At 33.4% G+C, this 15,476-nt stretch overlaps 1 protein-coding gene across 2 annotated transcripts; it reads right to left on the reverse strand.

The window, feature by feature from the left end:
* Positions 1 to 5,468: 5,468 nt before the first annotated feature.
* On the reverse strand, positions 5,469 to 13,876 carry LOC132311465 (uncharacterized). Of its 2 annotated transcripts, none has more exons than XM_059809370.1 (9): positions 13,563 to 13,615; positions 13,315 to 13,362; positions 12,989 to 13,058; positions 10,924 to 11,014; positions 10,779 to 10,840; positions 7,016 to 7,326; positions 6,904 to 6,937; positions 6,689 to 6,820; positions 5,469 to 5,911 (listed from the first exon to the last, which is right to left on the reverse strand). In XM_059809370.1, the coding sequence occupies exons 2-9, from the start codon at positions 13,360 to 13,362 to the stop codon at positions 5,721 to 5,723; spliced, it is 939 nt and encodes a 312-aa protein (XP_059665353.1). In that variant the 5' UTR covers positions 13,563 to 13,615; the 3' UTR covers positions 5,469 to 5,720. The 2 variants fall into 2 exon arrangements, with proteins under 2 accessions (XP_059665353.1, XP_059665352.1); XM_059809369.1 differs by lacking the exon at positions 13,563 to 13,615 and adding an exon at positions 13,661 to 13,876 and having other exon boundaries at positions 5,470 to 5,911.
* Positions 13,877 to 15,476: the final 1,600 nt, after the last annotated feature.

The raw sequence follows: 15,476 nt of genomic DNA on the forward strand, positions 1-15,476 counted from the left end.
CTTCTTATTCATTATTTTCAAGGTATAGTTATTATACTTTACAAGTTGATTTGTCAGTTTTTAGGAATTTTTTAATACTACTTAGTAATAGTTTAAGAAATAATGACCATTGTTGATTAATTTCATAATTTTGCCATTGTTAATGAGTGTTTCAAAAGTATGCATATTAATGATTTGCAAATATGAAGTTGTCATATGAGTTGTTATTGGGATTGCTTGGGTTTTGGTACGTTTCCTATCACGCAATTACACTTCTGTTTTTGAAAGTGAATTAAATTTCTCAAAATTAGATTACTTTGTAATGCACTCCATTTGTTTGTTAAAATGCTTGAAAAACTATTTCTTTCAAAAACTTTTTTTGTCATACATTTTTTTTTTTTGGATTGAATAGAAGTGAGAGAACATATTAAGAATTGTGTTTGGCTCTTACCCACCTAGAGAATGCGACTAAATTGTATGTGAAATATGAATACAACATTTGCTTTTCTAGGAAAATAAGCAAGATGCTAGGTAGAGGTTCAAAATCTATGGCTGGTCATGATTTCTTTCTAAATAGACAATTACATCATTGATTGGAATAATGTGCCATGTTAATTTAGTCGTTGCTAGAGAATGGGGCTGCCCAAGTGACTGGTGTAACTTTGAGTCCTACTGACAACCACAACTTGTTTAGGGGCTGCATTGTGCTCACGAGCCTTAAACTTGTTAAGCTCGACCTGGTGGATCTTCTCTTCCTTTGTGTGGCCATATCTTTCTGTACTGAGTCGTGTGCAATCATTTTTCTACCTATCAATCAGGTGTATATATACATATATATATATGGACAAATTCATGTTACACGTACATGTGCCATAAAAACTTTTAAGCCTATAAATTGGGTGTGCCGTCAGCATACATTGATTATAAATAAGTAACATTTGAATTGATCCAATACTCTGGTTATATTGCCGAAGCATACAATAAGATGCTTGAGAGAAGGCACTAAAACAAGGGCTCATGGCTCTAAACCTTTTGCGCTTTCAAATGACAAGAATGAGCAATCCACAACCCTAGTTTAACTAAATAGCCTTTCTATAGCCATAACCACATCCTGTAAGTAGGCATGACCTTAGAATCATTCTGAAAAAATGATATATTAAAAAAACAAAGTGAGAAGGGACATGCCTCTATAAATATTCTATAAAGAGCATTTGGGGATGAAATTTTTTTTCTTTTTTCTTGATTTGCAACTGTAAATGTTATGAGCATTCATGACAGAGAGCCTTGAAAAATAGATAAAGGGTGGAAAAGAGATAATGTTGATAAAGAAATCTTAATTTTTTAAATTGGTAAATTGCAAACTAAAAAGGAAAATAGAAAACGTTCGATTTGAGAGGATTAGAGAGAGAGAGAGAGAGTAAGAGGATGAATTTAATGACTTATTATTTTTGTTAATCAATTTAAGTAAGTGTTTATTTAGGTTAATATAGAGGGTAAATTTGTCCACTTGCATAATAATATATTATTAGAAGGTTATTTAGGTGATAAATCATCAAATGGTCACTTAATATCAATTAAGTTTCAACATTGATCACTATTCACCTTTTCTTAACTTTAAGATCACTATAGAGCAATTATATTTAATTTTGGTCACCAAAATATAATTTTCCCAAAAAAAAATATGAAAAGTTACTCTTTTGTGATTTGAATAGCACAAAACTTACCATAAAAGAAAAGGTATTATTGTAATTTTTCTCTAAATTTGGAAATATTCTTATTTCCTTTATTTTCCAGTAGTGTATTTCAAATAGACATTTTTTACGGTTTGTGTTTCCGTCCCATGCTATTAGATTTTCTTTAGAACTTGGAATGGTAAGTGAAGAAGCTATTCAGTTCCATTATAAATAAGCTCTTATGAGTCCTTAAATTGCACCTATTCCAATGAGAGGAGTTGGTGTGTTTCACAAATTGTTTGCATGGCTTCAAGGCTCAATTGGGAGAAAAGCGTCCAAGTGGTAATGTTTGTTAGATTTTATTATTATTATTATATATAATCTTATTGATATGCCTCCACTGAAATTTAAATCCCTGACCTCTCTTTGAGAAGTAGGGATCTGATACTGTTAGATCATTAACCTGTTAATAAAAGAAAGTTTAGAGTTAAGTTTGTTGTTATATATATTTATGTTTAATTCGTGTACCATGATGTTCCAAACAGAACCTAGAACCTAAACCAGATTTTTGTTATGCATTGAACTATCTAATATGGTTTGTAACTTAAAAAATCTGTTGTGCTTATTGTTTAGCAAACGATTGATTCGGCAAGTTCAGGATCATCTTTTGATCCAGAAGACCAAGAGACATTCCGTGATAACACATTCGCGTTCCGACATTGCTAGACTCCTCAACGATGGTATGATTGACATTGCATTGAATAGGGTAAGATCTATGAGCTACACTACACAAAATATTTTGTATATACATATTACCTGCCCATTTTTTATTTCATTATATATATATATATGAGTAATGCTAAGCATAGTGGTTTTAGTCGTCGTTTTTATTGATTGTAGATTAATGGTAGTGTCCCATGCTTTTATGAAACATTGGAAACTTAACATTTGTAGACAAAGTTACCCTTCTTATTTTGATTTTGTCTATAAACCTTGCACATATATATATATATAGTCGATGTATTTATATATATACTTCATTTTTTTTTTCATTATATATACTTCATATGAATTTACTTAAATCTTATTTATTTTTCATTATATATACTTCATATGAATTCACGTAAATTTTACTTTGGATGGATTCTTTATATATATATATATATATACACACACACACATATAGGTTTGAGCTTTCCATTGTGGTTAAAATTCAGAAACCTTATTCACCGTCCTTGTACATCTCGTAAGTTTTTTTAGCCCAATGCATGGCCTGGAGCATGTGCTCTCTGCCCGTCAACTTCCATATATATATATATATATAAGTGTGTGTGTGTGTGTGGGGGGGGGGGGGGGGGAGACAACAAAAAAAAAGATATATATATCCCTTTTTTATATATATATGATTATAGTATGCACCCCCTAAAATTTTCGATTATTAAAATTCTCTCTTACCTTTTTTTTTTTCTTATATATATATATATGGGAAGACAACAAAAAAAGGAATATATATATATATATATATCCCTTATATATATATATATATATATATATATATATATATGAAAAAAATTATAGTATCCACCCCCTAAAATTTTCAATTATTAAAATTCTCTCTTACCTTTTTTTGTCTTTTCCTCTTCAAATACTTTTAATTTTTTTTTTTAAAATTTACATTCCCTTTCTTCAATCAAATCCTTTTTTTTTTTCCTCCAAATTCTCTCATTTTTATTTTATTTGATTATTATTATTTTTTAATAAAATACACCTCGCCCCTTCGAGATAAAATCGTGACCCATTTGTCCTGGGACTCATAAGTTATAAAATTGTGTATGATACAGTTTGATGAGCCATACTCATACATTTATTTGTCATAAAATCTAGGCTGAACAACTCTACAAGGACCAATGCTTATACTCTGCATATCATCTACTCGAGCAGTCCTGTGATCGCATCAATGCCAAGATTCGCGACTTTGACAAGCTCAGGTATGTCCGTAGGTAGAATTTTATTCAATTCACGACACTTTAATGGTGTGTCCGTAGCTAAAATTTTATCCGTGTCGTCCTAAAATAATATCAAATGTTAAGTTTGTCTAGTTCGATTTTATGACTGCAGAGATATGTCAAATGATGATGTTAAAGAAGCGGTGTCAAGCTTGATATTTGCGGCCTCCAGATGTGGCGAATTACCGGAGCTAAATCGGATAAGATGTCTATTCAAACAACATCTTGGCGATGAATTTGAATTACAAGCTGGTAACTGTGTGAGTCCTCAAATTATGCGTGACCTAAGTACAAATCCAATACCTGATGATGTGAAACTCGAGTTGATAAATGAAATAGCTAAAGAGTACTCACACAACGACTTGGTGCTGCCTCGAAATGATGAACACATTCATTTCATCCCAAAATCTCCCAAAGAGGTGGGTATCATGCTTTACTTTTTCTATATATTCTCAGTGTATAATAATCAGACACCCTCACCCTCCTTTTGCTCAGATCATTATGTCGTAATAGGTCTGACTCTAATACCAAGGAATAGGTCTGACTCTGATACCAATAGTAATAGATTGGGCGTTTATCTTTTTACTCAAAATAGTTGTTGGGTAGTGCTACGTACCCGTTGATTATACCCCCAATCCGACATTCTGGGACGGATCCACATTGAAGGCATACAACTGTTATGGATATATAGAACAAATTTTTTTTTTAGTATTCTACTCTTATAATTTGTTCATTTTCAATAATATACCCATAAAATATTACATTTGCCCCCTAAAATTACTAAAAAAAATGCACTATTACCCTCCAAAATTCATTTTGGCCCCCTTACCTTACATCCTAGCTCTGTCCCTCCCAACATGCGATGGGATGAGCCCCTCAAACACTAATACACATGAACACGAACTATTGGACTTGACACGGATTTTCTTCAACTTGCAGCTTCAAGTGTGTAATCTCTATGGTAAAAGACATGAGTCCATTACTAGCAATAACAACAATGAAGTTGAAGTGAAAGCTTCAAAAATGGAGGATATGCTGAGGAGGATTAGGTCAAAGTTTTGTTTATCCCCAAAGATCATCAAGACAGTTGATTCTCAAATGAAAAATCAGGAGGAAGACGCTGCATCGAATCGGAAGATCAACAAGACAGTTGATTTTCAAATGAAAAATCAGGAGGAAGACACTGCATCGAATCGGACTTGGTGGGTCAGGAATGGTTCACCAACAGTCCAAAAGACCCCTATTGTTTGTATAGATAAAATTGAAGAAGAGCTCAGTAGCACTGACGATCTTGAGCTAAGCTTCAGGATTTATCTCAACAAGGAGAGTTTAATCAAGCCACGGCATGCATTGAAAATGTTGTTCGAAGAACGGTCTCTATTGGATCGTTAATTTTTATAAATACGTACTATAAATGTTGGGTTGTCAATTTTTATATCTTTACTTTGGAAAACATTTGATATGCTTACATATCAATGAATTTGGATTCCCTTGTCTCGTGTGCACTAAACGGTCCAATGCACAGGAAAAGGAAGCGGAATATATCCATCTTGCACCATCTCGAAGTATACAATTACATCTTCATCCCAGGTTTCTGCTCAGAATTTGGAAAACCCATCATCCAGATTTTCCAAATGACTGAAATACTCATAGCAAAAAAAAAAAAAAAAAAGAGGGGGCCATTATCCAATTTTACCTTTAATATTTCACAGAGTGACTGCTCTAAAACTCGAACTCATGGGATTTGTAAATTTCCTCTGCACTAGTTTCAACCAAAATCCATCTTATCGCAAAGTTACAAATAAATTTATCATTAATTTGGACATCCAAACTTAACCTGGAGTATAATCTCAGTATGTCACACAATGCTTTACAAGTTTAGTTACATTGCTGCTTCAATATCAAACAAAAGAAGAGTACAACTCCTGGGTCTATGGCCAAAAGACACTAAATGTGTGCATAAAAGCTCACTCTTAACATTGACAGGCCAAACAGAAGATTGCATAATCATACATGGTAAGAAAAGGCAATCAAAATTACAAGTTGGGTGGCCAAAAAGATGTCAGTGATGAAGCTTGATAATGCGGGAAATCCTCTCAAAGAAGACGGGGCACATCCCCGTGCTGAACATCAGAACTTCCCTCATCCACTCGGGTGCCACTCTCTCAAATGTCCCTAAAGACAACACACGGTACAGCAACTCTGTTTCCTCTCCGTCTGATTTATTTACCCACGTCAGACTGAAAGAATAACCTGCAACGAGAACAATTGTGATATGAATAAAATTGAACTGCTGATTAGATGGTAGCTGTGCCGCTTAATGAAGACAAAGTTGATTAAAGCAGCCGGACCAACTAAGCAAAATCTGCCTTAAAACATTAAATTGATCGCAGCCTAATGCTCACCCTTTCTAATATCTCCAGAAAATATAATAACGGGTGAGTTTATGACGAAGTTCAGTGTACAAGCCTTTACCTAGTTCTATGTCTCCTATTCCATTTGAAATTTAAGAAAAAATTGATTAACTATTACAGAAGTTATAAAAGGATCAATAACCACTAGAATTTTGAGTTGGAGATTCCAAGTCCTCAGATCGGAACTGACGGAACTCATTGCATTTTCAAAAATTTTAACTATTTTGACAAGCATGTAAATGGATGCATATTATGGCTTTAGAGATTAAAACTTCCCATGATATCATTCAGATTCAGATAATAACATTTCCAGCAGTCAAGTGTCAGAAAAGCCATCTAGTCATCTGTTGCATGTTGTAATGGAACAGGTTCAAGAAATGGACACACCTACAAGTATTGTTGGTAAGGAAATTACATATTAAAGCACCATTCAACTTTTTGTAGAACCCACCAATTCCTGTGGCGCAAAAATTCTATTCCTTGGGGTTACAAGACAAACGAGGCAATATCAAGATAAGAACCACGAACATATTAATGTGCCAAAGAACGGAAAATTAAAAAGGTTTGTAACCAACGTTTAAGAGATTGTATAAGTCATTTCAGATTTTAAAATTACCAGTCGATTGATGAAGTGCTGATATACATATTTCATCTGCTTGAATAACAGTGGATAACTTCATGCCAACTAAGCACTCAACAAGATCTTGAAACACGCAGTTGGCAGAGACAGTAACATCTGCACCGCTGCCTAAAATCACCGCCAAAATTATACTTAAAAATAAGACATGGTGCCCAGTAGAAGAGAATAAAATTTATGTTATTGATGCATACCTGAACTGTCAATCTTTCTTCGGCAGCATTCAGGCTAAATTTTTGCACTACAATAGTCAGTGTAGAAAAAAAATAACCAACAATTCCCCTTAAAACATGTATTCAGATGTACCTGATGAATGTTCAAAGGAGCACCACTGGGCATGGTTTGCTTGGATAAATCATTTGCTGATCCTATTACTAGGGCATTCTCAAGTTGATCACTGGCACTAGGACAAACAGAAACTTCTGTCTCAATCCCAGGATGCCTGCTACGTTTCCTCGTCATGCTTTTGGTTAAGCCATTGAATGCCTCCAATCCAACTTGAGAGCCGCCAGACGTATTCAGCTGTCCATTTTCAATTCTACCATCCTTTACACTGCAACAAAGTCCCTCCCGTTGAAGGTTTCGAAGCCTCTCAATTTCTTCTAAAAGCTCTTTATCTGCAATAAATTTGAACAACTAAATAATAGGGGAGGAATGAATCAACTATCTAACTGCTTGTAATGTCAGCAAAATAAAGAGATCAAGCAAGTGGCACTCATGAAAATACATAGTGCTAAGGTGAAAAGCTTGCACCACATATCATCATCATCATCATCGTTCCCTTAATCCCATATGAATGGGGTCAGCCACATTAATTCACTTTTTCTATTCTTTCTATTACAAGTCATCTCTCCTATAATATTTTGACTATTTAAATAATTTTAGTAACTTCATTCCATGTTAATTTTGGTCACCCCTCTCTGTCTCTTACCCTCCATACAAATTAGCCTTCCTCTACTCTACTGGTGCATTACAGACTTCATGTGTCTATACTCCCAAAGTCCAATTTCTCTTATTTTATCACCAATAGGTGTCACTCCTGATTTGTCCCACACTTTGATTAGTGACCCTATTTCCTCTAGTCACTCTAACCATCCATCAAAACATCCTCATTTCAGTTACATGAATTCATGAATTCGTTTTTATTATTATTATTATTATTATTACTATTTATTTTAAAGCCCAGCACACTGCATATAAAATAGTTGGTCTAATAATTGTTCTACAAAATTCCCCCTTTAACTGATATGTTATTTTTTTATTGCGAAAAATACCACTGGTCTGCCTCCATTAAACTAACTGTCCATTTTGTCCAACCTAATCCAATTCTATTAACAATATCACCATCTATCTCGTCATCCTTTTGTGTAATTGAACTTAAATACCGAAAGGGTTATCATGGATAATTCTTTGGTTTTGAAGGCATCTCTCATAAATACCTTTTCAAATTCACTATACCCACGTGTGTAGCATTTTCTCTTTCTTTCTTTTTTTCATCCATATTATGCTTTTCTAAATTTCTAGTTTTGATATGTCGGTGCAATGGTTTCCCTGCCAATTCATGGTAGGTAATGGCGTTATGTATCTTACTACGTCAGTATCCACTGTATCAATCCCACTGCTTGTGGTGTATCCATGGACCATGAATTCAGTACATGACATCACATCAACTGTCATAACTTAATGCACGGTTATAAAACAAGATTGTAGAAAATATATGGAAAAAGAAATAGGTAATCATGGTATGCTATGGTGCAAGGTTCCTACAAGTGCACTTCACTGTGAATACATGTCATTAATAGTACCAAATGAAAGGAATTCTGCCATGAGATTTCCTTGGTCAACAACTGAGTAATGGTGGATATGGAAAGAGTCCGATCTATCAAAACACCTTATAAGCATCATCAAGAATCTCCATAGCGACTGCCCTCACTCATTGTGTACAAAGCACACCAAAATTTACAAACAGCACCCAAAGCATCAGAAATTCTATCATCACCATCTCACCTATCTCCAACATTCACCAAAAGGTCAAATTTCAACTTATAAAAGCACGTACATATATAAACACAATCACAACACTCATAGAACCAGTTCAAATCTTCATATAATCACATAAGCAAGCACCACTATTCGACAAGAATAAAAAAATCATAGGTCTGCAGTTCTCTAAACTTTCAAAAACTTAACCTTCTTGATTTCCTTAAAGACAGTATTCTAGCAATGGCATAGCACCCCAGAGATATCTCCAACGACTAGTCAATAAAATTATCCCCTTTAGGTTCAAACCACCTGTTATATCTTAAATGACTCTATTTGTGGTGTTTTCAACTTAAATTGGAAACAATTTCCAACCTGAGCATGAGAGAGAGAACCTAATGTTTGAAATGTAAGAGATTGAGAAAGAGAGAGCTTGTATACCGTAGGAGATAGACAGTAGTACAGGTGTCGTCATTGCCAATGATTGAAACTGGAATTGTTACAGCAGCTCAAACAAGGGGGAAAGACAGGTGACTTTAGGGATTTTATTGAAAATTAATTTATAAAATTAGCAAAAGGTACATTTGTCAGCTTATCAAATTCTTTTTAAAATCCCTACTGTCGACCACAATCTGTGATAGGTGATAAGTAGATTCCATGTATTCAAAATTCATGTTGGCGTTAAGTAGACATCTCTTTTTAACTACATTAACTATTGGAATAAGACAAGTTCAAATTTGGTTTCCAACACTCAATCAAGTTATCAAACAGCACTGTAGTCTACTTAGCTGAAAAAAGTACTACATGAACAATCGACATTTTTAGGCTTTTGCATGAAAGGGTGAACCCCAGGTGCCATCTCTCCTATATCGCGGTTGATGGACGAAGCGCATCTCTTTGGCTTAACAACTGCCATCAAATGGGTTCTTAACAAAGGAATTGTGCGCTACAAAACTAAAAGTCTTAAAAGAAGACATTTTCCATAACCAAAGAAGTACAACACTCAATACCAAGATTTCCTAATTTCAAAACTATAAAAAGACCTTACGATACTAAATTCCAATTAATTAAGGACCTAATAACTCCAACAACCACCATACAGGGACTACTGCATCACTATCTAATGGCATTCTTAATTCTATGGACGTTGGGTTGTTCCAGTTTTATATGTTTGCCTATCTCCCGAAAAAATTATTAGGCCAAGTAGTAAAGACATGGATATGATACAACACGAATAAGCTATCAAATCCCAAAAAAGTATGACATGGACACATCTATATATAAATATAAATTAATGTTTAATTTCTATACTGAGAGTTACTTAATTTAGAAGATGAAACTTTGCAAATAAGTTAAGATTCTTGTACTACATATGCTACTACTTTTTCATTACAATTATATTTTTGTTCTAATTATACGAAAAGAGTAATGCTTGACTTGCAGTGACCATGTGTATAACATATTTTTCCTCAGAAAAGGTAGGACATTTTGAGGTAGGTTCATATTCTTTCCAAGATTTCTGATGTACATACTCGTAGATAAGTTTGTGTTGTACAAGACTTCTGTGTCTAGAATGTGTTAGACACTTGATGTATCAATTAAAATTCCAAAATGAAATTTAATTTTAAATTTATGGCACATCCATAAACTGTCAGACATATATCAAAGAGTGTCTGTGAAGTGTCAGTTTCTGATACGTATCTAACATGGACACAACACCAACTTAAAAGTGTTTATGCTTATTCGCATTGGGTTCCCTCCTTGTTGGACCATGATCATTGAATTTTAGTCTCATTGATTTTGCGGATAGAAGTGCCTCAAGGGAAAAATCTAAGATGAAATAGGTGTTTGTGTAACTACATTAAAATATCCAAGAAAAATATCATCCATCTTCAATTCTTTACCTAGGATATGCTCAATCACTAGGCAGTCTAGGCAAACACACACTTTTCAAAAGAAATTATGCTAGTTAATGTTCTACATAACCATGAAACAGATAACTACTACAATCTATAATGGCCAAGCTGGCACCACAACTAAAAAGCTTTGGTACTCAGTAATATTCATTAAATGAACAATTATCTCTTACTCTTCTGTTTCTCTTCCATTGAAAGCCTTTGATACTCAGTAAATTGTTCATGCTTTGTAGACCTGCAACAGAAGTAATGCATGTTTTACAATTCCAATTCTATATCTCTTCAAATCTGAATCAGTGCCCTATGCAAATTGCTTGCCTGATTGAAGCAACTTCATTTGTCAAATCATTGACTTGTACACGTAACCTCTCATTTTCATTTCTCAAGTGTGCTATTAATTCATCTGCAGCTGCAACAACAAATAGACAGTATAAAGCATCAAGTCAAACAGAAAAATCTTGAGCTTTAACATAGTCACGTAACACATTATAACATGCAATAGTCTTTTTAGATCTTACAATAGAAAATGACTAAGATTCATACAAGAATTTCAAGTTACTTGCCAGCAGAATCACACCACTTCCGGTTTTCCTAAAACAAATCTAATTAGACACGAACCTAACATATGGTAACCTTAATGGTTTCATCGAAAATTCAACTTATTTTTAGCCACACTTGGTCTTATGACACCTCATTGTGACCATTATAATGCTTAAATAATTATCAAACAAATATATTAATAATGGGAGAAGCAATAAACTACCACCATATGATCATAATTTGTGGATGCAGCACAAGTTTCACATTCTAAAACAGAAACCAAACCTGTATTGCAACTCCTCAAAATTTTGTCACAGAGAGAACTCTGTGCATATTTGTAATTTTACTAGATTGAATATCTAAAATTACTGTCATTTCTATTTGTGTGTATGTGGTAGTGCCATGCAAAAAGAAGAGTGAACAAATTAGTACTTATGTGACAGGTTTTGAAACAAGAAGAAATAGCTCACTTGTTTATTCTGGGCAGTGAAAGTAACCAAAACATTTTTTTTTTTTGGGCGAATGCCTGAACAACAGCAGGTCAAAGATGGAGAGAGGTTTCATGTGTCAACAAATTTTTAACACCAAACTTTATAGGGACAAGTGTCCTACGTATCATGACAGCAGATGCATGCCTCGGAATACATGGATTGAAGCCCTATAATGTAAATAAATACGCCATTGCATATACAGTGTTCGAAAAACGTGTGTACTAGCCATGAAGTCTTGAGAAGATTGATTGCCCTTACAAGGAAGCCAATCATTGATAGAGAGAGAGATGCAGAGTTTGAGCCTTTGAGGTCAAAAATGGCTTTTTGATGGCCTTGCGAAGGCCATCAATCAATGACCTAAGGAAGCATCAGTTAAGTATCTACAACGTTGCAGAAGACAAGAGTGTTAATGGAGTTAAAAGGGGACCTTTACATGCCAAGAAAACAGACTTCTTATTACTATTATTTTGTTTCTGCAATAAACTCACATACCCACTTGCCCATATGGGGACTTCAACCCTCACCTACTTTGGAAGACGAGGAAGTAAAATAGGCTACAGCCCTTGGTTACAAAGCAGACTTATTTGAACTAATAATGGGCCGATAGTAATCTAAAGAATAGATGCATGTGACAATGAACTCACTGTATGATGTATATAAAAAATTCCACATAAACCATGATTTCAACATTTTAGATATAATTTATTGACCCATATCCAGAATACTTGTCAAGCTAATATCAATATGATTACGATCAAAGCACAAGAGTTGGCTGATCAACCTTGAGTCCCCACTCAAGGACAACTGAACCATGAAACACAATCCAAGAGGCCTTTTTAAGGTATAAACACTTTAAATTGCCATCAAAAAAACGATTGACCTTCCTCAACAAGGGTAAGAGACTGCAAATCACGGAGCTTCATCAATATGAAATGTCATCGTGCATTTTTTTTTTTTTTTTTTTTTATTTTGCATCAAGTGGACAAATAGAACAGTCAAGTACATGACAAAATCAAATGAAGGAAATACTAGAGATCATTTAAACAACTAAGCTATAATTCTCTCACAATGTATACCCACTTATCCACCAAGTTCATATGACAAGGTCAAAACATAAAAACCCAGTCAACAGAAACTCTGTTACCACTCTAATTCAAGCTTCAAAATGAACTGCATTGAGTTGAACATGTTCAGTCCAAAGTAGAAACAAATTTGCAGTTTACATCCTCTTGCAGGAACCACACAATTTAAGGTCAACATAGGAAGAGGTGCAAGATCCTTTTTATAGCAATACAAAGTTTGTTAACGGAAGTACGAAATCATATGTCAGGGAAAGAAAATAAATTGCATACCAGAGACATAATTCATAAATTTAACTTCTTGTTCCCGATTAATCTCATCCACCTCCGACCATTTCTTCGTCTAAAAACAAAAAACAAAAATAAAAAATCAGATTACAAACAAAAACTAAAAAAGACTACCAAAGAATAGTAGTAAGAAAGGATCTGTTTCTTTCCATGTGATGTTTATGTCATTGTCATAACAAATAGTATTTATTGCTTGGAAATTTTTCCCAAGAAACAATTTTCACCTAACACAAAAGCAGATCATATAGTACCCAAAATTTAAAAAATAAATAAATAAACACAAGCAAAGTGAAAGAGGGAGAAGATTGAACCTTGAGTCTACTGTACTTTTCATATAGCTTTGCGTAAAGGGCCTCCATCTACGTCAGAGATTAGCAAAACCCACAAATTTAGAAAGGCAAATACAATGTAATCATATGAATTGACACTGTAAGCCGTATACATGACCATACAGAAAGCAAAGGAGTCATACAAAACCCTAATTTTGACATATAATTGGACTGTAAAAACACCAACACTGATCAATGAGTTTAAGGAACCCTAGATCTCTGTAACTGACCTCCGAATTTACACCCCAAACAGAAATAATTATACATGAAGGAGTTTGAATCTGGAAAGGCTAGAATTTTATGAGAAATGTGAAGTAATAATACCAACCTGTGACTGCGACTGTGAGGACCAAGAAAAGGCGGGAAATGGATTTTCGAAACAATTCTCTTAGAACTCCCAAGTGATTCGAGTTTTAAGCTTCAGTATATTTTGGTAGACGTCGCAACTCGCCCCAACGTTCTCTCAGGAGAACCGTTCGAACCGGATGGAACTGAATCGTACGGTCTGTTTCGGTTCGATTGTGATCTTAAAAATTTTAAAAAGAAAATGGTTCATATATAATTTGATTCCGATGAACCCCAACTGTTAGTATAATATAAATATATAGATATATATTTTATTTTTAAATTTAAGTATTCCTCACTTATATGGTAGTACATGTCTAAAAAGTGTAAATGGCTAATATTTGACTTTAATGAAAATGTACATGTTTTTTTTATGTGAACCAATAATATATATTCACCATCTCGAGAAATTATTAAATAGTTTTTAATCATTGACACATGGTGAATTAGTTATATTTAAATTCTTAGGTTGAGAAAATGATTCCACAAAAGTATATTAATAATGAAGAAATTTTAACATTAACTTTTATTGGATTAGTCCATCAAATGTCAAATGGACCAGGACCATCTCATAATTTATTCACCATTTCTAATTTAGTAAGTGAGTATGTACCCCCGACATTTTTCTCATTTGGTGATTAAAGAAAACACATCTATTTAATATTGGTCCACTTCAATAGTGTGGGCATGTACATCCTCTAATGGACAAACTTAATTGCGTCTGTTATATTAATGACGTTGTATCACCAACTGATTAGATACTGACATGTAGTAATAGACACCTAAAAAATAAAGTATTTTTATTTATAGGATATAGTACAATTAGTTGATGACACATGCAATGAAGTCTTTCTCATTGTGGTGAGGGCTTGAATATTGTTCATTTTAAAATGAGTTATATATGAATTTTTATTTGGATTCAAAATTGGATATGGATTATGATACTAAAATATGATTCTTCACCTAAATTGGAAATAATTAGGATAACAATAAGCTCAATTAATGTTTTAATAAATTATTAAAGAAAATAAAAGGAAGTAAACCATTTTTGTTTGGAAAAAGTAAAAGTGATAAAAGAAAAGAAGCTATGTTAACCAATTTATTATCTTATTGAGCTAAAAAAATAAAAATAATAATAATAATAATAATCTTACCATTTTAAATTAAATAAATAAATAAAATAGTAAATGAGTCCATGAGTCATTAAAAAATCAAGCAAGACAACCGATGAGATAAAATGTAAAAATAGTAGGTATAAATACTATAATAAATTAATAAAAATAATCACTGGGGCCAATTGCCCCCACCGAGTTATCCGTAGGTCCGTGCATTACTCTAACCAAACTTGTAGAAATCTTTGTTAGTCAACCTTAAATTAAAGTTCATGACATTTGATGGTAAGGTCAAATTTGTTTTTAAAAAACATTCTAACAGTAATATTTCAACCTTAACTAGAATTCATGACATCTGATGTTAGGGTCAAATTTGTTTTTAAAAACCATGCCAACAGTAATATTTTAACCAATTGAGAGTGAAAGGAAATAATTCTTACATCTACTACTCTAATCTATTTGTTAGGCATAATAGTTTCTATCTTTTTATTGTAGTGAATGAGACCCACATTTGAGTTTATCCACAATATCAAATTAACAAAGACTCATTCGGTTAGACAAATAAGTTAAATTAGTAAATGTAAATATCATTATTCAGAGTGAAAACATCAAGATACAAATGATTATTAGTGGTATAGAAACAAGAACTTCAGCCCTTTGCTTTTCTATAATTTTCATACTAAAAAA

Source organism: Cornus florida, unplaced genomic scaffold (assembly GCF_030987335.1).
Source record: "Cornus florida cultivar Cherokee Brave unplaced genomic scaffold, ASM3098733v1 CherokeeBrave_3.0.0_Hap2_Chr06, whole genome shotgun sequence".
Taxonomy (NCBI): Eukaryota; Viridiplantae; Streptophyta; class Magnoliopsida; order Cornales; family Cornaceae; genus Cornus; species Cornus florida.